This window comes from Trichosurus vulpecula, chromosome 3, assembly GCF_011100635.1.
Source record: "Trichosurus vulpecula isolate mTriVul1 chromosome 3, mTriVul1.pri, whole genome shotgun sequence".
In the NCBI taxonomy this organism is placed as follows: Eukaryota; Metazoa; Chordata; class Mammalia; order Diprotodontia; family Phalangeridae; genus Trichosurus; species Trichosurus vulpecula.
Window position 1 is genome coordinate 404,291,253 of NC_050575.1, and position 23,254 is coordinate 404,314,506.

General features: G+C 39.5%; 1 protein-coding gene across 2 annotated transcripts in view; it reads right to left on the bottom strand.

Annotated features, from left to right (window-relative positions):
* Positions 1-12,005: 12,005 nt before the first annotated feature.
* The window catches only part of ST3GAL5 (ST3 beta-galactoside alpha-2,3-sialyltransferase 5), a 63,785-nt gene continuing 52,536 nt past the window's right edge, over positions 12,006-23,254 (bottom strand). For both annotated transcript variants that reach the window (XM_036750844.1, XM_036750845.1), the window contains one exon: positions 12,006-14,604. In XM_036750844.1, the coding sequence (XP_036606739.1) occupies positions 14,356-14,604 (249 nt within the window). In that variant the 3' untranslated portion in view covers positions 12,006-14,355. The remainder of the gene's footprint in view (positions 14,605-23,254) is intronic.

The following is a 23,254-nucleotide window of genomic DNA, read 5'->3' on the forward strand; positions in this document are numbered from 1 at the left end:
TCTCTGCATTCATCACAGTAATACTCCAATTACATTCCTGTACCACACGTCATTACTCAATCAATGGACATCTCTGTTTTCATCTCTTTGCTTCCATGAAAAGCGCTCTTATAAATATTTTGGCATATTTGGGGTCTTTCTCTATACCAGTGGTGTATGCCTCGTAGTGGAATCTCTGAGTCACGGAGAACATTTTAGTTATTTTGTTTTTGTCATTCCTAATCACTTTCCAAAATGGTTGTCCTGAATCATAGCTCCACCAACAATGTATGAATGGTGCTACTGGTTTTAGCGTCACCATCTTTAGTTATAATCACCAGCACTCACGTAATGCTTTAAGGATTGCAAAGTGCTTTACAGATACTATTATTATAACCACTTTGTAGATGAGGAAACTGAGACTCAGAGAGATTCAGTGACTTGCCCAGGGTCACATGGCTCATTCCTAAGGCCAGATTTGAACTCAAATCTTCCTGACTCTAAGCGTTCTAAGCATTGTGCCACCTAGTTTCACCTCCTTCCAACGTTGACTAGTTCTCTTTTTTGTCACTTTTTGCCAATTTGTTGGGAGGAATTTGAAACTTCAGGGTTGTTTTGATATATATTTCTTCATTACTACTGATTAGGGGTATTATTTTATGACTGTTAATACCTCTTCTCTCCCACACTTTCTTTTGGAGCGTCTCAAACACTGAGCTAGGTCTGGCAGTGTGTGTACATCAGCCTCATCACCGATGTCTCCAGAAAGTAGCCAAGGTAATGGGGCAGATGAAAGTAAACTGGCTCCTCACCACCTCTCCTCAGGAAGATGGAAGGCTTGGGATCAGAGGAAGGTCTGGCTCCTCTTCTCTGCAGCTATGCCCCTGTTGCTGTTTTCCTTCCTCATACTAGCCTCTCAAAACAGAACCTCTTAGCTAGAGACCTAGAGCTTGCTCTTGCTTCTAGCCTAGACAGGATTATGACAGATGCTTCTGAGGATGAGATCTGGAAATAAAGGCTCAATGAGTTGGGAAGGGGAACTTTGTAAGAAACTTTAAGGCTCAATTCTTGTTAACCTGCTACCTAGATTGCAGATAGAACAAGAATTAAGTGATAGAACTTTTATAAACCCTATCGATCCGTAAAATTATTGTTATGATTTTATCCTTCTAAATATCTTTATGGTTCTTTTTTTAAATTAAAAAAAGTTAATCTGCTTCTTATATCATTATAGTATTCCAGGTATCCCTTCTCCTCCCCTTCCACAAGAGCCATCCCATATGACAAATACTGTGGAGGAGGGGGGAAAAAGTCAGCACAACTGATCCATACATTCAGAAAGTTGAAAACATGTGAAATGTGTGATGTCTCCATGAATTCACCTTGAAGAAGGGATGAATTGAAGGTGTTCTTTTATATCTATTCGTTTGAGTAATCCTTGATCTTTATTATTTTGTTACATTGACTTTCGATTTTTTGGTGTGTTTTTCTGTCCATTTACATTGTTGTAGTTGTTGTGTATATTATTTTCTTGGTTCTGTTTACTTCACTCTGCATCAGTTCATGTAGATCTTTCCATGCTTCTCTGTATTCATCACACACATCATTTTTTGCAGCACAGTAGCATTCTAGTACGGTCATGTACCGCAATTTGTTTAGCCGTTCCCAAATCAATGGGTATCTACCTTGCTTCTGATTCTTTGCTATCACAAAAAGTGCTACTATAAATATTTTGGAGTATAAGGGGCCTTTTTTCTTATTGATGGCTTCATTAGAGTATAAGCCCAGCAATGGTGTCTCTGGTTCAAAAGGTATGAACATTTTTGTCACTGTATTTGCATAATTCCAAATTGCTTTCCAAAATGATTGTACTATTTCACAGCTCCACCAATGATGTATTAGTGTGCCTATCTTCTCACAACTCCTTCAACATCGACTGTCGCCCTTATTGTTAGTGATTTGGTATATTTTTTTCATGTAGTTGTGGAGTTCTTTTTTTGGAGAACATTTTGTTCATATCCTTTGGCCATTTATCTATTGGGGAATGGCTAATTTATATTTCATATAAAAATTTCATATAGATTGGATACAAAACCCTTATCAGAGAAATCTGATACAAAAGGTTTTTCCCTCCATTTAACTTCCCTTCTTATCCTAGGTGCATTAATGTTGTTTGTGAAGAAGCTTTTAAGTTTCAAGTAATCAAAGGTATCTATTTTATCTTTCGTAATTGCCTCTATCTTTGGTTAAGAATACATCTCTTACCTATAGCTGCAAGAGGTTTATAACCTGTTTCTCTTCTATTTTTTTTTTGTAATATTAAGTTTAAGGTTAATTAAATTAAGGTTACACTAAATAAAATAAATTAAGGTTACAAATCCATTTAGAATGTATTATGGAGTATGGTGTAAAGTATTAGTCTAAGCCTAATTTCTGTCAGGCTGCCTTTCAGTTTTCCCAGCCATTTTTATCAAATAGGGTTTTTCCCTCTAGATAACTTACATTTTCTGCTTTATCAAACATTGGATTATTGAGGTTTATTATTTCTGAACCTCCCTTGTATAGTCTGTTCCATTGATCTCTCTATTTTTAAACCAATATCAGATGGTTTTGATAATTGCTGCATTATAATGTAGTTTGAAGTCTAGAAGTGCTATTCCCCCTTCATTCTTCTTTTCATCATATCCCTTAATATTCTAGATTTTGTTTTTCCAAATGAATTTTATTATTCTACCAAAGTCTGTAAAGTATCCTCTTGGTAATTTGATTGATAGGGTATTAAAAGTATAATTAATTTTGGTAATATTGGCATTTTTATTATATTGGCATGGCCCAACCATGAGCACTTACTATTTCTCCTGCTATTTAGGTTGTTCTTTAATTCTTTAAGGAGTACTTTGTAATTTAATCTATGTAAGTGTTTCATGTGATTTGGGAGGTTGATTCCTAGATAGTTAAGCATTTTGCAGTTATTTGGAATGGGATTTCCTTTTCTATTATTAGATCTTGTGTGTTGTTATTATTACATAGAAATGTTCTTGATTTTGAGGATTCATTTGGTAACATGGACTTTTGCTGAAACGTTTGTTTCAGTTAGTATCTTTGCTGATTTTCCTGGGGTTTTCTAAGTAAACCATCATATCATCTGCAAAGAGGGATGGTTTTATTTCCTCTTTATCAGTCTTTATTCTTTTAACTCTTTTCTCTCATTACTTCTAGCATTTCCTGAACTTTATCAAATATAGTGGGAGACTGGGCATCCTTGCTTCACTCTCATATTTATTGGAAAAGGTTCTACTGTATCCCTGTCATATAAGATGCTTACTTCTGCCTTTTTACATACATTTGCAATATGTGACTTATACATGGTCAATTTTTATAAAGTTCCATATAGTACAGAGAAATATGTATACTCTGTTGCTGTCCCATTTAGAAGATACCATAAGTCATAACTCTAGTTTCTTCAGAAACTTGTTTAGTTCCATATTTTCTGTTTTGTTTATCTTTGTTAGACTTATCCAAAACTGATAGAGAGATATTGAAGTCTCCTGTCACTGTTGTGCTACTGTCTTTGTCTTCCTGAATCTCAGATAATGTTTCCCTTAAGAATTTGGATGCTAAGGTATTTGGAGGGTATAAGTTTATTATTGATATTGGTTTATTGTCTATGGTTCATTTCAGCATAATATAGTTTCTTTGTTTATCCCCTTTTATTTTTGAATGTTTGTTTTGTTTTGTCTGATAACATAATTCCTGATTTTTTTGGAGTCACTTGATGCATAGGAAAATTTTTCCCCATCCCCTCAGTTTTATTTTGTGTATGTCTTTATTTTTTAAATGTGTTTCTTGTAAGGAACATATTGAAGGGTTTTGTTTTCTTATGCAATGTCACTCTATTTTATTAGATTGTTTAATCCATTCCCATTTAAAGTTATGAATTAGGTTTATATTTTCCCTCTATCTGTCTGATAGCATGATTACAGCTCTTACTCTTTAGAATCACCTGATGCATAGTAGATTTTGTTCTGGGTCTATCACTTTCATTTTGCAGGTCTTTATTTTTAGATGCTTTTTATTTCTGTGTGTGTGTTTTAAATCTGCTTTGGCACTTTCATGTTGTGAGGTATTTAATCCATGCACATTTAAAGTTATGATTATCAGGTTTGTATTTTTTTTTCAAAAAATTATTCTCATCCTTTAAGATAGAATTTTTCCCTCTGCAAATATTTGTGTTTACACTTTGCTATTTATTCCCACAAGGCTCACATGCCCAAAGTTGGGTTTAGTCCCTTATCACTTCATGTCTACATGATCACAATAGCCCCCAAATTGGTCTCCTTGCCTCCAGTTTCTCCCTATTCCAAACCATGTTCTATATGGCTACCAAAGTGATTTTCCTAATGCCCAGGTCTGACCATGTCGCTCTCCTACTCGATAAACCCCAGTGTTTCCCTATTGCTTTTAAGATCATGCATAAATTAGATTGGCTTTTAAAGTCCTTCATAATCTGACTCCAAATTCCCTTTCCAAATTGTTATACATCACTCCCCTTCTTGCACTCTGCTTTCTAGCCTGACTGACCTTTGTGCTGTACCTGACTCCCCAAACCTACCCATTCCTATGCAATTGGAACGGGCTATCCCCTATGGCTGTAGTGCATTCCATCCTTTTCGAATCACTTGTTGTCCTTCAAGTCTTAGCTCAAATGCCACATTTTGCAGAAGAATCGCTTTCCTGGTTCCCTCAGCTGCTGTTGGCCTCACCCGAAACAATTTGTATTTATTTTTATATACATTTACATATGTTTAAAGATATGCATGTTGTCTTATCTGACAGAATATAAGGTCCTTGACAGCAGGCATTGTTTTCATTTTTTTTTCTTGTATCCCCAGAATGTAGCACAATTCCTGACAGAGGAGAGGCATTTTTATGTGGTTAGCTCATACCCAACAAATAATTGGAGGGTCCATGAGAAATCTTTAAAGGTACACCTATTTCATATTTTTTATTTTTAATTTGTGCTTTGGGGACTTTATATAAGGCACTGATTAAGAGCATATAATTAAACCTGTATAGTATGCTCTGTTCATTTTTGTTTCTTTTTGTAATTTTACCTTGCTCATTTTTCATTTTGGTAATTTGGTTTTCCTCCCTCTTTTAAAAAAAAATCATGCTTGCTAAATGTTTCTTGATTTTGTTGGTCTTTTTAAAGAATGAGCAGTTAGTTTTCTTTGTCATTTTATGTAGTCTTTTTGTCTTCCATCTTATCTTTATCTCCTCTCATTTTCAAGATTTATCCTTTGGGCTTTGCTTTGGTTTTACCTGATTTTCTAGTTTTAAAAAATGCATAGAGGCAGCTATGGTGTGATGGGTAGAGAGCTGATCATAGCATCAGCAAAATCTGGATTCAACTATCACTTCACACAATTGGCTGTGACACCAGGTAAGTCACTTGACTTCTCAGAGCTCTCAGCAAGTCTCTAAGTCTATAAATTGCAGAAGAGGTGCCAACCTGCATTTGCTGAGGAAGTTTCATGATCCTAATGCTCTCCATATCAATCACAGGCCCATTCTCTATCCGTATCCTAAATTTCAATTTCAAGTCCATTAATCTCCATTTTTCTATTTTGTCAATTTATATCTTCTGAGATATAATCATTTCCCTTGAGGACTTTATTGGATGTATCCTGGAAATTCTGGCATTTTGACTCAAATCATCATTCTCCTTCACACAAGTATTGTTTCTATGATTTGTTTGTTGACCCACTCATTATTCAGGATGTCATTATGGTCTCTATTTCCATCTATATCTTTTGTGAAAATTCCTGTTTTATTATTCGTGTTATGGTCTGTAAAGTGCCACATGTTGCTGCGAAATGTGTATTCTTCAATACTCCCATCTAGAAGGTGACATGAGTCTTTCAAATTTAAGATCTCCAAAGGGTTATCTAGTTTTATATTTTCCTTTTTATTTTTCTTTTTTATTAGACTTATCCAGCCTTGGAAGAAACATTTAAATCTTTGGTTCTTACCAAAATCCAAATTTTTTGTTACTATCTTTGACTTTTGCCAATTCACTTAACTTTCCCTTTATCGATTTAGATTCCATGCATTTTGCAGAATATATTCAGTGTTAATATTGGTTTCCCTAAGCATTACATAGTTCTCCTGTTTAGCTTTCTTGATGCTCCCAAATACTCATCTTGATTTAACAACTTAGTAATGCAGAGCATAGCCCATGTATAGCTGTTGATGCTGTTCAGGAGTCCAACCAACACACTGGAGGCCTTATATGCTTTGTCCTGACATGGTGAAGGCATCAATGAAGTTCTCTGGTTCTCCAATTCCGTGATGACATCTTCTACTCCTGTTCTTCTTTGTAGTTTCTTGGTGGTTCTAAGTTTTACCCTGTTCAGGCTCACTATGTACCTTTCCATTGGCTTTCTCTTGATGTATTTAATTTTTATTTTAAAAAAAAATTCTACTTTGTCTGGTAGCATGATTGCAATTCTTACTTTTCTGGAATCATAATAGATTTTGTTCTATTTTATCATTTTCAAGTTGTATGTCTTTATTTTTAGATGTTTCATATTTATAGATTTTTAAAATCTGTTTCTACCACTCATTATATTTTAAGTCATTTAATCCATGCACATTTAAAGTTATGTTTATCAGATTTGTATTTTCTTTTATTAACTAAAAAATATTCCTTTCTTCTTTTAAGATAGAATTTTGTCCCTGCAAAGAGTTTTGCTTACACTTTATATTTATTCCCACAAGGCCTCCCTTCCATGCCCTCATTTATTTGCTCTATATAAAACCCTTTAAATTGCTTACTACATTGTTAATTCTTTTAAAAAAGTATCTCCTGTAGTTTGATGCTTTTTTTCCCCATCCAGTTGTGTGGCTCAAAATCTGCCACCCCAATCTACTATCTTAAGTAGCATTTTTTTGCTGCATCCTCCCCCTACCAAAAAACAAAACAAAACAAAACTTTCATTTGCTTTATCCTCATTATTTCTCTTTCCTTCTAGTCTATTCCGAATTGTATTATTTAGTTTATAGGTTATATACCCTTACATATTCCTACTTAACTCTTTCCCTTTTGGGAGTAAATTTTAAGTACCAAATTTGAATTCTCTCTTCTATCCCATGTCTATGTATGTTTTTAGCTTTTCCCTGACCTTCCCTGTATTCTGCTATTCCTCACCCTTAAAAATAACAATTTATAAAAGAAGCATTCTCGGAGGCACCCTTTGCCTTCTCACTTGCTTCTTCTCCCGATGAGCCCCAGATTCTATTCAAGATAACCTAGGAAACAGTAGAAAAATGTGCTTCCACTGAGGCACCCTTTCCCTCTTGCTTTTCCCTTTCCCATGAGCTATCTGAGTGCTCATAGAGCTTAGATAATAGTCAACAACTATTTCTTTGGATGTGATGAGGGATCTTCATTTCCCCTGCCTCTATGCCCTGGAGTTTCCAAGCACTGCCATTCAGCTTATTTATGGACCTTAAGAGCTCCTGGGTCTTCCCAGCTGAATTTTTGTTTAGTATTATCTCCCTCAATTAGAGAGTGAGCTCCTTGAGAATAAGAACTCTATTGATTTTTCTATTTGTAGCCCTAGTGCTTAGCGCGGTGCTTCATTCATTCACCAAATGGAAGCAGCATCCTATGGTGGGAATCACTCTGGGTCCTAAGTTATGATGCCTGCTCCTGCCCCTCCCCATTCTTATCATAAGCAGAGCCCACTTGTAAGGTGTATTATTATCTTACCTCTGCATCTATGTTCTGTCCCTTTGCCTACTCTCCTCCCACTTGGGAACTCATAGGTCCTTTCTCCTGATGTAGGATGCAGTATGGGGGGGGGGCAATCTTTTCTAGGAAAAGACGGTCTTCTCATGTGCAGGTACTCCTCCCCCCCCTGAAATGAAAATGCCTCACAAGGCCCTCTCACTTCCATATGCTTCCTTCCCCATGTTACCCTTTCCTTTCCCCTTTGGGGCAAGCTCCCCCTCCCCAGTCTGAAACTCTCCCATTTACTGCTTTTATGTTATTCTCCCACATCCCCGACTCTTATACCCTTTCCACAGTGTCAGATTCAGTATCTGCTGCCTCTCATGGAGTGGGAAGGGGGTGTGTGTGTCAGGCTATGTCACTGACATGAGGGGCCGGGGCAGGAATCCTCACCATATCCAGCAGTGGGTTGAGGGGTAAGGACAGTGAGGAGGACTTTTGAGTACTCAAATTATCTATTGGTAATTTCATGCTTTTATCTGATGTGGTAATTCTGACTTTTAGTCTGGGGAGTAGGGTTCAGCTTTAGGTACACTTATATTTGGTGCATGGTTTCATTCCATGAGGTTTGTGGATTTGCAAGAAAACAACTACTTAGTCATTTTGCTGGTCACCCTAAAGACAACTTCTAACACCCAAATATTCCTGCAGACATACCCAAAACAAAAAATTCCATTGGAAAATCAACCTTTATTTAAAAAATAACCTTTAGAAACAAAAGGAGAAAAGTAATTCTCAGTACAGAAAAGGCTGTATTAATTGCTGGCGATTCCATGAGCTTTTAAATAGCAAGGAAGACGGTGACAATGGACCATTGCCTATAATCAAAACGAACTGTACAATGTGATTGAAGTAGATTCAGCACACAAGCTCCTTAGTGCATCTCGTGTCTCTTTCATCTCTTGGTCTGCAGATAGATGTGCGTGTCTGTTTCCTGTTCTCTTAACCTGACCACACTTTAGTACTAAAATAAGTTTGTTGTACTTAGCAAAATTTTGTTTTTCACGTTCTTCATTTTAAAAGCCAATGAGAGTGACTTTTCACATTTCTTTATAACAACATCACAATCAGTCACGCTGTTCTGGCTGCTTCATGTGCTGTTTTCAATGATGGTTGGAACCAGTCCTTTCTTAGATCTTCCACTGGAGGAACTCAAAGCACATTAACAATAGTACCCTATTTTCTGAACATTTCTGTGAGGTAGATAGAATTATACAGGATGTACACTAAAAAACTAAGTTGGGCCATTTGGCAGGATTATACATAGTTTAAAAAAACCCAAGGGCACTTTCTTCTACCCCCACCACTTTCTAAATTACTGCATTTGTCCTGACAAAGGAGAAGTGCCCAGAAAAGATCGTCCCTTATTTTGGGCCTTCAATAACTAAGAGAGGATGCTGGAAACGAACAGACAAGAAATGATCAGACCACAAAAAGGCATGCTGGCTTAGTTTCTAAATACTGTACGATAAATTCCACTATTAACTACCTTTGATGCAAAAATCTAATTTCTCGTACAAAAAAAATCTTCCAGTTAACAGTCTGAATGCCAATGCAACACATTTCCATTTAATTTTTCACTTTTGTAAACCTTTCAAGAGGTAGGGTAAATCTCAACTCCACATGTAATGTCTAAGCTTTATTCACAGGATGCCTGGATCCTTATTCGGTCATTGTAACTACTCAGTTATTTTTTTCCCCTTTAAAAAGTCACTGTGATTTCCAGACTTAAGGGGGAAATAGTTTCATTATTTATTGCTTTCTCTGACCCACACTCCATCCTTACCCTGTGAGTGGGGGAGTCATGTTCAATACAATTGGTTAGTATGATATGTACCATTTTAATCCAGATTCAACTATAGTTTTTCAGCTGATAATCAAACCTGAACAAGTGTTTGCTGAGTATCCACAATGTACAAAAGATATGAACTCTCGAGGAAGTTCAGATCTATGTTGTTCATTTAGGTTCAATGGTAATTAAAAAAAACACACACAACTAAACTAAAGTAAATCTCCAATGGTCCTGCTAGGGTTGACTGTTCATTTACTATGAGTAACTGTGCTGTTCTTGGGGGACTCTCCCAGCACTTTCTTCCAGACCATCACAGAAGTTAATAACACTGTCTGGAAGTTAAGGCTAATCCTTTCTTCCAGGGCTTACTCAGCATTTTAAATGGACATACAATCTTGTTTACAATTTTCCCGGGAACTGGTTTTCTCCTGAATGAGGAAATACTAGATAGATACATAGATCGATAGGTAGATGGATAGATAGACAGAAAGATGACAGAGTAGACAGATAGACAGACAGACAGGCAGACAGTCAGACAAATGATAGAGTAGATAGATAGACAGACAGATAATAGAGTAGATAGACAGTCAGACAGATGATAGAGTAGAAAGACAGACAGACAGATAGACAGATAGATAGATAGATAGATAGATAGATAGATAGATAGATAGATAGATAGATAGATGGATGGATAGACAGATAGATAGACAGGCAGAGATAGACAGATGATAGAGTAGAGACAGATTGCCATTTTAAAAGTTAATTCCCAACTGTTAGCAAACAACCAGATCTCATAGTGTTGCTGCCATGAGGTGACATGGCGGAATATACAATTTGTCCAACAGCCTACTTTCTGAAAAACAGATCAGCTTCATTCTTACCCCAGAGTACAATAGATAGAAACCATTGTATTTGGCAGGTCTCAGGCCTCCTAACACATAAAAGTAACACTTTCCATTTTCTCTGGGTAGAAAATGATTTAAGAATGATTCCCAGATGCTATTTTCTTAATATAATATCTTTAAACATGCAAACCTTAATCAGAGGGTTTTTAAATTAGAAAATCAAGAAATTCCATTCTATCAATTCCTTTCTGGTTGTTTGCCATATTATTACTAAGGTGAATAAATAAATATTGACTATTACTCAAATTAGAAAGACATTTCTTTCACTACAATTCTACTTCTGTGCCTTACAGTGGCACGAAGATAAGCCTGCGTCTCTGTGTCAAGGTAACACAAACTCTGTCAGGATCTGCAGGCCTGGCTGTGTTTAAAGAGGCTTATTTCCACGTAGTTGGACATTAGGCAATGTAGCTTTTCAGCTACAGAAGTTTGTGAAGAGCCATCTCTGACGTGGAGAAGGGTTGAGAGCTCCATCCAAGGGAGAAGACTCATTCACAAGCTGAAATCACAAGTCCCTGAAGCACAAAAGACGTCAAGGCTAACCTTTAAAAGGACAGATAATGATTTGCCTATGGGTTCACTGTGGTTTCCTGATAATTTCCAGTCCATAAAAGCTGCCCACATGTGCATTGATTCTGATGTCACTAAGCATCACTAGCCTGTTTTATGTATCTCACACACTGGTTTTTTAGATCGCAAGGAACCAGCATCCTGCGTGGCTTTTCTTGCTTTGTAAGTGCGAATGTACCTGGGATACATGGTCATGTCTCAGCTGTGAAGTGAGACGTAAGTGAGCTGCCATCTGGTAGGATCGTATCACTGTGGTGTGTACCCTGAGATCCATCCACCTTTTTTCATGCTGCTTCGTCAAATTCTTCATATGACATTCAAGTCATCACCCTCTAAACAGGAAGCATGAGAGGTCTGGCTAACTCACTATGGAGGAGGGAGACTGAAGAGGAACCAGGGGCTAGCCTTGCTCTAAAGCTGAAGAAAGTCCCCTTTCATCAAGGGCATGGGAGCAGTTGAAATAACCAGGAGCAAACAAGGGGGGCCTTTGTTTGAGGGTGACCTTGGTTCTTCAGCTCTGGATGTGTGTGTGTACATGTATGTGTGAGAGCACAGATTCACCATTATAACATTCGGACGGTGCTAAATAATTACACTAAGGAACCTGCTTCACACAAAAGGAGTTTTCACTTGCAAAAATCATCGCAAGAATTACGAATTTTTCCTCCACTCTAAGCTATTTATCTTGGTATAGGAATCATTTTTGAAAACTGAAGAAATAAATTCCACATAAGGTGATTTTGTAAGAATGAAAATAAGGAATGATCCTGAGAATAACTGACTAGTTTTCAGCCTAGTTTTAGCTATTCATACCTTTGCTTTAAAAGTATCCGGAGCAATTAGCAACCTACAAAGAAAATCCAACAGTTCTTTGTGTAATATGCCAAAGAGTCGCTAGTCTATTATTGAAATAAACAGATATCCTTTGTCAACTGTTTTTAAAAACATATCATTAGACTCAAAATTCTGTCATGGCATTCTTTTTTATGAACGCATATCTAGACACACAAGTCCAGGTGACCATTTTTGACCAATCTGACATGTCATATCAAAAAACTTGTTTGACTAAGAAAATGAAAAAGGTTTTTTTTTTTTAATTGGCTTATGTCAATACTATTTGTGCATATAAACATAGTTTCTATTATATTAATTTATAAAACAACATAAATAAATGATAAAAACGTCATTTAACAGACACAAGTAGATTTCTAGAAAACTAAAAGTGCTTTGTTAAGAGCTTGGCTTAATTCTGCTTTTAAAAAACTAAGAGACTATATTTAGATCTATTTATCCCCTTATCCCCCAATGCATTTTTCCAAGCCCTGTTCAGGGTTCTGAATACAGTCTTTTAAAAAATAGCTACTAATTAGTCTGTATTTTCTAGTGCCATCAAAATGTAGCCTGAGATAGAGAAAAGGAAATTTTTTCCAAAGATGTTTCAGAACTAACTTATTTTATGTATGCCAGGTTGTTTTGTTTTGTTTGGGGGCATGTATGTGTGTGGTAAACAACACAAAATGATCATAGTCATATTATAGCTGTATAGCACCCTTAAGAATCCATGATGGCTCTAGACTCTCAAGTAAAAAAAATATTAAAGGGAAGAATTTATGATTAAAAGACTAAGCTTCGATAAACAAGGAGCAACAGAACAATAAGAAGAGAGCTAGACTCAAAAGATTCCAGTGAGAACTGCCAAGAGGCTGTGAAAACCCCAGCCCTGTGTGCTGGGCATCCACGGGCTGGTAAACATCCACAAAACTGGCCTCAAAGAAATGACCCCCAGCAGCCCAGGAGGCACAACGAGAGGAAGCAAGGGAGACAAAAAGGAAAGCGGTCTGTGAGCCGAGGGAGAGAGCAGCAGCTGGGGGGAGGTCAGGGGCACACGAGGAGCAGCCGTGGGGGTGGCAGAGAAAAGATTCAGCGACTGAGAAATGAGGGCATCTCAGGAGCCCGAGGCGGTTGGCTGCAGAGGAGAGGACTGTCTGTACTTCAGCATGATATAGCCCAAGACGAAGCCTAGGCAGAGAACATGTGCGTGGGGAGTGGGGACCTGGGGACATGGGGCAGGAAGAGAGTCAAGTGCACTTCCCCAGGAGTTCACAGTCCGCCACCAACCAGGCCTGTTGTTTACCAGACTAGGGAAGTCATTCGCTGCGTGTGTGTGTGTGTGTGTGTGTGTGTGTGTGTGTGTGTGTGTGTGTGTGTGTGTGTGTGTGTGTGTGTGACAGGGAGAAGCAATGAAGTGAGTTCATACTGACTCTATCTGCTTCTATCCTTATACCTCGAGCAAAACAACATCTGAAGGTCAGGAAATACCTAGCATACTCTAGAAAGATTTCCATCAGCTAGAAAAAGCTGCAGTGGAAACTCTCATCTATATAAAAAAAATTTATTTTTTCTGGAATGGATTATTCTCTAGAAATTCTGGATAACAGAAGTTTCATTGTACTTAACAAAAGCAACAGTAACCAAATAAAGGTCTTGTTTATGAGCACAAAGCAGGGCATCTTGAATTAAGAGAGTGACGTAGAATTATCAGAAGTGAAAGGGAAAACAACAAACTACAAACATTAACCTAATTCAAGTCTCTAGTACCCCCATTTTGGGCTGCCAAACAGTCACTATTTCTGGGAAGACTGAGGGTTTGTCCTAGTCAGTTATTTAGGTGAAGATGGGGAGACTGTCCCAGCCATCCTGGACTCCCAGTGCAGTATCCCTCAGCCTCATCCAGATAGGGTATTACAAGAAGTGCTGTGGCCATCATCAGGCAGGATGGCTCTCTTTGCTCCACTACCAGCCTGTACCCCAGCAAAGCTGCACCCCCAGCTCTGCTGGCCTTTAGCCCCTCTCCACAGAGCCTTGGCAGAATTCCATGAATTCATACAACCAAGTAAAATAACACATTAGAAAATAAACATGTAAAAACCACCAGAGAATGACTGACACCTTCTCCCTCCTTCCACCTAATCACATGGTATGCTATGTGCAGTATAGAGACAGATTTCAAAAATGTAAATTATTTTCCAAAATAGAATAAAACAATATCACATAAATTCTCTTTAAAAATCTTTCCAAGTTCAGTTCTTAAAATCAACTTACACAAATATTGTGCAAAAACACAAACACTGACCTCAAATAAATAACACAAGAAAATAAACTTATTTTTTTAAACAGTAAGAAACCCCCCCCAGCAATTTTTCAAACTGTTAACACAATGAAAAAATATGAAGAAGGTGGTCAGCAACCTGCTTGCAGAGTCCTATTTAAAGCTGCCCTCTCGGGTTAAACGGCAAGGTTCCTCTTTTTCATCTTTAAAATTCACAATGTATCCCTCCACTCAGGTCTGTCACAGTTCCTTCTTTCACGAGCTTTTGCAGAAATCTGGTTTCTGTTGTCAGGTTATGCATTGTTTGTTCATTCATTGCGGCCATGCAGAGGTTGTCAAAGTAATGTAAAGGGGTTTTGGGCTGATTGAGATCATATCCAAAACCTGCCAAACTGACTTCATCACACAGATGGGTGGCCAGGACCACAGCAACGATACCCATGGTGGGAACATTCTGGAAAGGGAAAGAGAAGATCTTTTATTAAAAAGATAGCCCAGTTCACTCCTTTAACATAGTTAGCACCACACCACACCACACCACACACCATACCTCAATAACTCTTATTAAATGTATACAAATGACATGTGTCTCAAATTGCAGAATGTCTCCCTGCAGTCTTCTCCTCTTCATGTAGGGCACATCTCTGTTCCTTTAAACACTCTGCATTTGTTAGGGTTTCTAGGGCCTTCAAAATCCCGTGTGCTCCAATAGCTCTTAAAATGGAGGTGGTCTGCTCAGAGCCATGTATGATGGGATCCTCGCTCCCCCCACCTTCATGCTTTCCTTAATGTGACCTATGATTCTGCTTGATGTTCAGCTGCCAGTGTACACTGTTGACCCCTGCTGAACATACGGTCAACTAAAACCTCAAATTTTCACATGAACTGACCCCCAACCTACCTTTATGCAACTGATTTTCTGAACCAAAATATAAGACTTTACATTTAGAATCACAGTATCAGACCTTTAGAACTGGCAGGAACCTTGGAGAACACCGAATCCAACCCCTTCATTTTACATATGATGCCTCTGAGATGGAGAGAGATTAAATGATTTGCTCAGGATCACACAACTAGGATATATCAGGGGAAGGATTTGAACTTGGGTATTTCTGATTCCAAGTACATCACTCTATTCTCTGTACTGCTGAACTGAAATTTATACCCATTAAATTTTATCTTCTTGTTTTAAAGCTATCATTCCACCCACTAAGGGCTTTAAAAATTGTTTTCCATCAAATTACTTATCCCTCCAAGCTCCACTTTATCTGCAAATCTGATAGACATGCTGTCAAGTCTTTGACAAGAATGGATAATGGGAAAGATGAACAAGACGGGGCCCAAGGAAGAATCCTAGATCATGTTAACAGAGACTGCCCTTCCAGGGTGAGTGGTCCAATTAACTAATATTCTTGGTACAGCTGTTCAAGCAGCTTCAAATGTACTAACTGTACTACTATCTTTCAACCTATATTTCATCAATTTCACAAGAATATCATGATGCTTTATCAAAGATCTTACTAGAAATCAAGACTCATTTGTCATTTCCTTGATTAAGATTCTAGTAACCCTGTCTGAAATGAAAATGAGATTTGTTCATCATCAGTAAACCACACAAACTCCTTTATAATCCATTTTATAATCCTGCCAAGAATCAATATCGTGGTCTGACATTTCCAGAAATCACCTTTTCTTCTTTTTTTGAACAACAGAACAAGAAATTCTCCAGATTCCCAGTTGTTGTTCAGTCATTTTTCAGTCATGACCAACTTTTTGAGACCCTATTTGAGGGTTTTTTTGGCAAAGATACTGGGGCAGTTTGCCACTTCCTTCTCTAGTTCATCTTACAGATGAGGCAAACAGGATTAAGTGACTTGCCCAGGGTCACAAAGTTAGTGTCTGAGGCCAGATTTGAACTCAGGAAGATGAGTCTTCCTGATTCCACACCTTGTACTCTATCCACTATGCTACCTAGCTATTCCTAGATTCCCAGTACACAAGGTCAACCGGCCAAGAATTAAATTGTTTCCTGTTCCCTGAGAGACCAGCCCTGTTTCTCCTTTCCAGCTGAACCTGCAGATGTCTTGAGGAGAGACAGCTGGAGAGGATCACAACATGCTGAAGAGAGATTCAGACCTAACAGGAGCTGTCTCTCACAAAGAGAAATAATTCTGATGAAGAAAGTAAAAGTTTTCTGGAGATGCTGCTGCAGGTGCAGAGTGAGCTCACCAGCCAAGTTAGATGTTAAAGGCTAACAGTAGAAGAGGAAGCAAGTTTATTCTATTCTATTCTTTTTTTTAAGCTGTAGGAAAAAAGAATCAACAAAGAATGGGTTCTGTGGCTTGGGGGGTGGCAGAGGGGGAGGAGATGATGATACTGATAACTGAAATAAGATGGGGTGGCTGAATTCTTTATTTTACTTCAGTTTTCTCTACTGATAAACTGTAAACTTGAAAATGAGAAAGGATAGAACAAGAAAGGGCTCCAGCCAAGAAGGACACTCACACCTGATGAGTCAAGGCCCAGAAGAGGAAGCAGCTGTAACTGCTGAACCACTGTCAGGGAAACCTGAAGGATCATGGAGAAAAGGAGAGTCCATTTCCTGAGGAAGGTTCACTACTTTCTCTTCTTAATTACTTATCCTCCTGCCAATTCTTTCTTCCAGGGGCTTTTATTTCATTTGTTATCTCTTCCTTCATTTCTTCTAGGTATTCATATAGTATTTGTGGAGAATCTATTTCTTTCTTTGAGTTTATGCTTGCAATTATCACTGAGTTATTTGCTCCTTTGTTTTTGGGATCCCTACATTTGCAATAATAATTTTTGATACAGGTTGAAATGCCCTTGATTTTCTCATCTCTTCAGCTTTAGTTCCCGAATTGGGGCTTTGTGCCAGGGCCAGGATCCTGTCCCGCTGCTGCACTTTTGGGTGGAATGGTCTGCCCCTCTTTCTCAACCTGGGCTTACCTCCCACAGTTAGCATCTCATATGTTAGGATTCTCAGAGCCACTGAGCCACTTTGTATGAAGGCTCTGGCCATTACCATCACTGCTTACTGCCTCTATTCTCTAGCACTTCCAAGGTCTCCACCTTGGGGCTTTCTTGGGGCCCTTCACTCTTGCTTCCTGCAGGCATGGAGCTTTGCAGGCTCTATGTGTTTCCTGGCTTGTGTTTCATCACAGTGGAACCTCTTCTGTGTTGGCATGGGCTGTGTTGATAGATCCCTTTTCCTATTGCCCTCTGGCTTTGAGGTGGGAAAAATTAATTACTGTAGTTTCTCAATGGATTTCTTGATTGGAGAAGGGAGCATAATAGCTTTCTTCAGTCATTTGAAGGGCTGACACATGGAAGGATTAGACTTGTTTTGTCTGGTCCCACAGGGAAGGATTAGGAGCAATGGATGGAAATTGCAAAGAAGTAAATTGAGGTCTGGTGTCAGAAAAAGCATCATGACAATAAGAGTTGTCCCAAAGTGGGATGGACTTATTGAGGACATCATGGGATTCCTTTAGTGAAGGTCTCCAAGAAAAGGCTGAATGGTTACTAGAAGAGGATATTGTATGAGCAATCTTTGGGAGGAGGGATAGATTGAATTAGAAGGCTGCCAATGTCTCTTTGGATTTTGAAATTCTGTAACTTAACCAGAAGAACAGAGAGAATATTAGAAAAGGAAGACTTTGAAGAGAACTGCTCGTAGCTTTTAAGAGAATTTTTTTAAAAATAAGGAACAAGAGCTAGAATCAGGATAACACAAGATTTAGCAGCTTCTATATTAGAGAATCAGAGGACATGGAATACAATATTCCAGAGGGCAAAAAGAGCTAGGATTACAACCAAGAATCACCTACCCAGAAAAACTGAGTATAATCCATGAAGGGAAAACATAGACATTCAATGAGATAGAGGAATTTCATGCATTATTGAGAAAAGACCAGAGCTAAATAGAAAATCTAACTTTCAAATACAAGACTCAAGAGAAACATGAAAAGGTAAACAGGAAAGAGAAATCATAAGAGACTTATTAAAGTTAAACTGTTTACATTCCAACATGGAAAGATGACATTTGTAACTCATAAGACCTTTCTTATTATTCAGGTAGTTAGAAAAAGTATATATAGGCAGAGGGCACATATGAAGGGATGATATCTAAAAAATAAAAGTAAGGGGTGAGAAAGGAATGTATTGGGAGAAAAAGTAAGGGGGAGGTTGAAGAGGATAAATTATCTCACATCTTGGCAAAGAAAAAACTTTTACAATGGAGGGAAAGAGCAGGGAGGTGAGAGGGAGTGAGTGAACCTTATTCTCATCAGAATTGGCTCAAAGAGAAAATAACACATGCACTCAATTTGGTATAGAAATCTATCTTGCCCTACAGGAAATTAGGGGGGAAAGAGATAAGAGAAGGGTGGGTGATAGAAAGGGGGGGCAGATTGGGGGAGGGGATAGTCAGAAGCAAAATACTTTTGAGGAGGAACAGGGTGAAAGGAGAGAGAGAATAGAATAAATGGGAGGTTGGATAGGATGGAGGAAAATAGAGTTAGTCTTTCACAGCATGACTATCATGGAAGTGTTTTACATGACTACACATGTATAAGCTATATCAAATTGTTTGCCTTCTCAATAAGGCAGGGTGGGGAGAGAGGAAGGGAGAGAACTGGGAACTCAAAGTTTTTAAAAAAATGTTAAAATTGTTTTTACACGCAACTGGGGAAAAATAAAACACTAAATGAAAAATTTTTTAAAAGAGTTAAGGAAAAAAAAAACAGGAACAGATTCTCCTATGGGTGAGAGAAAGCTTTTAAAATAACATACCATAGTATTCAAGAATAGTTTCATCCCCTTAGTAGCTTATCCTCATAATTTATAAGTAATTTAGTAATTTGTCCTAAAATGGGGAGAGTATCTTGTCCTGAAATATTGGATGAGGACTCAATGAAATTGCCTTTTAAATGAACAAGCAATCTGATAAGCATTTGTTTAGGATAGTCATTCAGACTTTATATTACAAACAAAGGAAATACAATTCAGTTAGAAAGAAGAACAATTTTAAAATACAGCTAGAATTTGAAATCTTAAAAGCATAGGATTAGATGAGATCTTCAGAGGTCTTTAACACGTTTTATAGTGAAACCATTTTATTCAACTTAATTTTTTTCAACTACCATTTACTGTAAGCCTTGTATAGTGCTAGGCACTGGAGATACAATGACAAAATATGAAACTATCACTGCCCTCTAGAAGCTTACATTCTACTGGGGAGGGAGACAGTATATAGATAGATACAGAGATTGACAGATAAATAGACAGATAGATAGATAAGGAATTACACGGTTATTTGTTGTTGTTTGTCCTTCATTCTCCAAGAGGACCATGACATCAGGGAGGTGATGCCATGGCATGCAAGCGAATTTGATTTAAGTGAGGGAAGCTTATACAAAGTCACCAGCCTCACTTTCTTCTCCGGAGCCATCTGGTTTTTGAGGAAGCCACGAACATTAACTGTGGGGCTCAAGAATGTTCTCCTGCTACGACTTCAATGAGACTGAGGCAAAGAAGGGGGAGGTTCTCAGTTCAGGGACAGACTATGCAAAGGCACAGACGGGACATGGCAAGTCCAGTGCACACAATGATTAGTTGGCTTGAGAATACCTGAAGGGGAATGAGGAGCTGCTGCAGTAGGTCTGGAGAGGTATATGAGAGCCAGATTGTGGAAGGAGGAGGAATTTAGAGTTTATTCCAAAGGTGATCAAGATCCTCTTAAGGTTTTGAGCAGGGGAGGTTGATAGGGTCAGATCCATACCTAAGACAGATTATTTTGTTGATTCTATGAAGGAACAATTGGAGAATGAAGCAAGGAGTCTAACCGTGAGGGCTGTCAACAGTTTAAGTGAGAGGTGGTGTCTGTGAATGGAAAGAAGAGTGAGAGGGCGAGAGATGTGGAGGCAGAATCGGCAAAAGTTAGCAAATGACCAGATATTGGGAGGCGGGGAAGAGAGAAGGGAAAGTCAGGAAGGAGACTCTAGGATCACAAGCCCAGCTGACTGGAAGGGTGACAGAAAGAAGCAAGTTTGGAGAATGAACTACAGTCGTTTGGGGAGGAATACGGGGACCATCTGGGATATGCTGAGATCGAGGTACAATCAGAGAGTCAGGTGGAAGTCAGTCCAGCAGACAGCTGGCATTACAGGACTGGAGTCCAGAAGAATAACAAGATTTAGGGAGTCTCCAACACAAACAGGATCAGTGAATCCATGGGAACTGATGGTCTCACCAAGAGAGACTATCTTTAGAAAAGGTACAAGAAAGAGATTCGGGGAACCTAAACTAACTAGGCCTTGGCAAGGAGAAGGGCCCTTTGGTTGAAACACCTTAAGATCTATTTAAATGCTGTTTCAATTGTGATGCTCATAAATAAGTTGACAATTTTATAACCCTAAGCTCTGTATAAGAAATTTTAATTTAGAAATCGTTGCTGGTTTTTTTTTTTAAACCTCACTAAGTGGGAAAGCATGTCAACCACCTTTATAGGAAGTTTGGCTATTCAGCCCAGAAGGTCATGACTCTAGTACTACTGCTCATTTAAAATACAGCCAGAGACTCAGATTCAATCTAGCTCAGTAGATTGAGTCTGGCCCACTTGTGAAAACAGGCGTCACAAAGGGTGGGATTTCTTAAGACAACCCATTATGGCAAACCCTTAATAAACTTTGTCTTTTTCCTTGGCTGAGAAGACTTGGGTCAAATTCTTTCAGCAGGCCCTGGCATGTCGGTATTTTGGGGTCTCGAGCACCCCTCAACCCCAAACCTCTTCATTTGGTTCCCTGACTGGGAATGCTGCCAAACTCAAGTTCTTCTCCAGCCAAGACTGGAAGTTAGAATTATACTGTCACAGAGAAAGAAAATGGATAGAAGTTGCCTACATGATGACGTTCATGGAGCTCTCTTGGAACCCATCCTCAAAAAAGACTGTAAGATGCCTGTAGCTAGAGCTGCCCCACAAAGGGGCAATGAGGGTGAACAGGACATTTTGGATGACCCCCTTCTTATGGCCCCCAGGGCTTCAGCCCCTCCCCCTTCAGCGACTCCTGTTCAGGTCCCAGCCACCAGTCTAGCTGAGGCAGCTCCCCCTTCAATCCCTCTCCCAGAGGTGGCCCCTACTGAGGTTCCAGCCCCAGGCCCTGCCCCCATGGCAATATCTCTACCCCTAGCCTCTCTCTCTGAGGTGGCACCCACTCGGGTCTCTGGGGTATCTTCTCTTCTGACCCCTACCCTTCCTCAGGTATCAATTGATTTTCTCCCTTGTCAGCCTGATCCCCTGGCCTTGCAGTCTAATCTAGTTCAGCCAGCACCCCCCAGCCCCTCCCTCACAAGAAGCAGGACTTCCTATATCCCTCCCCAAACCTCAGTTCCCATAGCACCTTCAGGGCTTTTTTCCTTGAGGAAAGTACCTGCCTCCCCTATTGGGACAAGGAGAGTACGTATTCCATTCTCCATTTCAGATCTCATTCAAGTTAAAGAGAGACTGGGGAGATGCTCAGAATATCCCACTAAGTTTACAGAGGGTTTTAGGGATCTGTCCCTACAATTTGAGCTTTCTTGGGGTGATTTGCAAATCCTTTTCTCTACCTATTGTACCACTGAAGAGAAGAAGAGAATCTGGGAACAAGCCCAAAAATTTGGGGATAGTTTGGCTAGCGATAACCCAACTAAATACCTCCCAGGGACACCTGCTGTTCCCACTAGTGACCCAGGATGGGACTATCAAAAGTGAAGATGGGGAAAGAGAGATCATACGGTAAATTGCCTGTTAAAAGGCCTAAGAATAGCCTTTCAAAAGCAAATAAATTTTCAAAAAATTGGAGAGGTAACTCAGGAAGAAAAGGAAAACCCTGCCCTTTTCCAAGACCGGCTAGTAGAAGCTATTAAAAAGTATACAAATTTGGATCCTGATTCTATAGAAGGGATGGCAATCCTTAGCATGTATTTCATTGATCAGTCTGCCCCAGATATTAGGAGAAAACTGCCAAAACTGGCAATGGGACCCCAAACACCTCAGGCCCAATTACTGGAGACGGCCAACAACAGAGACTTAGTCAAGGCAGAGGAAAGAGCTAGAGACAAAGAACATGCTCAACTCTTGGCTGCTGCCATGGCCAGGAAATGGCCTGAGGGTGCTTCTGACAACTCTGGCAGAGAGGAAACCTGCTTCCCATGAAACAAGGAAGGCCACTGGTCCAAAGAGTGCCCCTCCAGGGCACCCCCCAGGAGGAAGCCCCCAGGACTGTTGCCTCCAGGACCATACACAACATGTGACCAGGAGGGACACTGGAGGAAGGATTGTCCCCGAGGATGGAAAAGTGGTAGAGCCACCTCCCAGTACCCTGTCCTCCAGTCTTCACAGGACTCGGAATGATGGGGAAGCCTAGGGCTTGGCATTTAGGGTTAGGGTTTCTCCATCTCTCTCGCTGAGCCTTGGGCAGATATCGAGGTCGAAGGGACTCCAGAATATACCTGTGAGCTCTTGGAGGACCTCAAGCTACCGTTTAGAAAGACTCCAGTACCCTCCAGGGAACAGGTGGATAAGAAGAGGCTCCAAGCCATCAACTTCCTGATGACTGCTCAGACTATGTACCCCTTGAATGGGACCCATTACCATGCCCCTTACCAGTAGGAAGAAATTTCAGAAGCTGAGACCTTCACCCTTCACCCCAAAGGAATTTGGGTCCCATTTGTTTGAGGAGGGAATGATGAGGGCACAGTCTCTGGGAACCCCTTTGAACTCTCCTTGAATCTTCCCACTTGATCTGGCCTTGGCCTGAGGCTATATCCTTACATTATCACTAGGCCCAAATCTTTACCTAGCCTTACCCTGTATTGTCCAGCTACTTCCCACCCTTAATTCCATTCTCTCAGTTCCTGGAGGCTGACCTCAGGTCCCATCAACCAGGTCCCATCAAGCTCCTCCTTAGATTCCTCCTCAAGACCCTCCCTAAACCCCTCTTCTAGTCACCCCAGACCACCCCTCAATCCCTCCCACAATTTTTGTGTATATAGGTTTTATCTTGCCTCCATGAAGGCGCTCAGATTCAATCTAGCTCAGATTG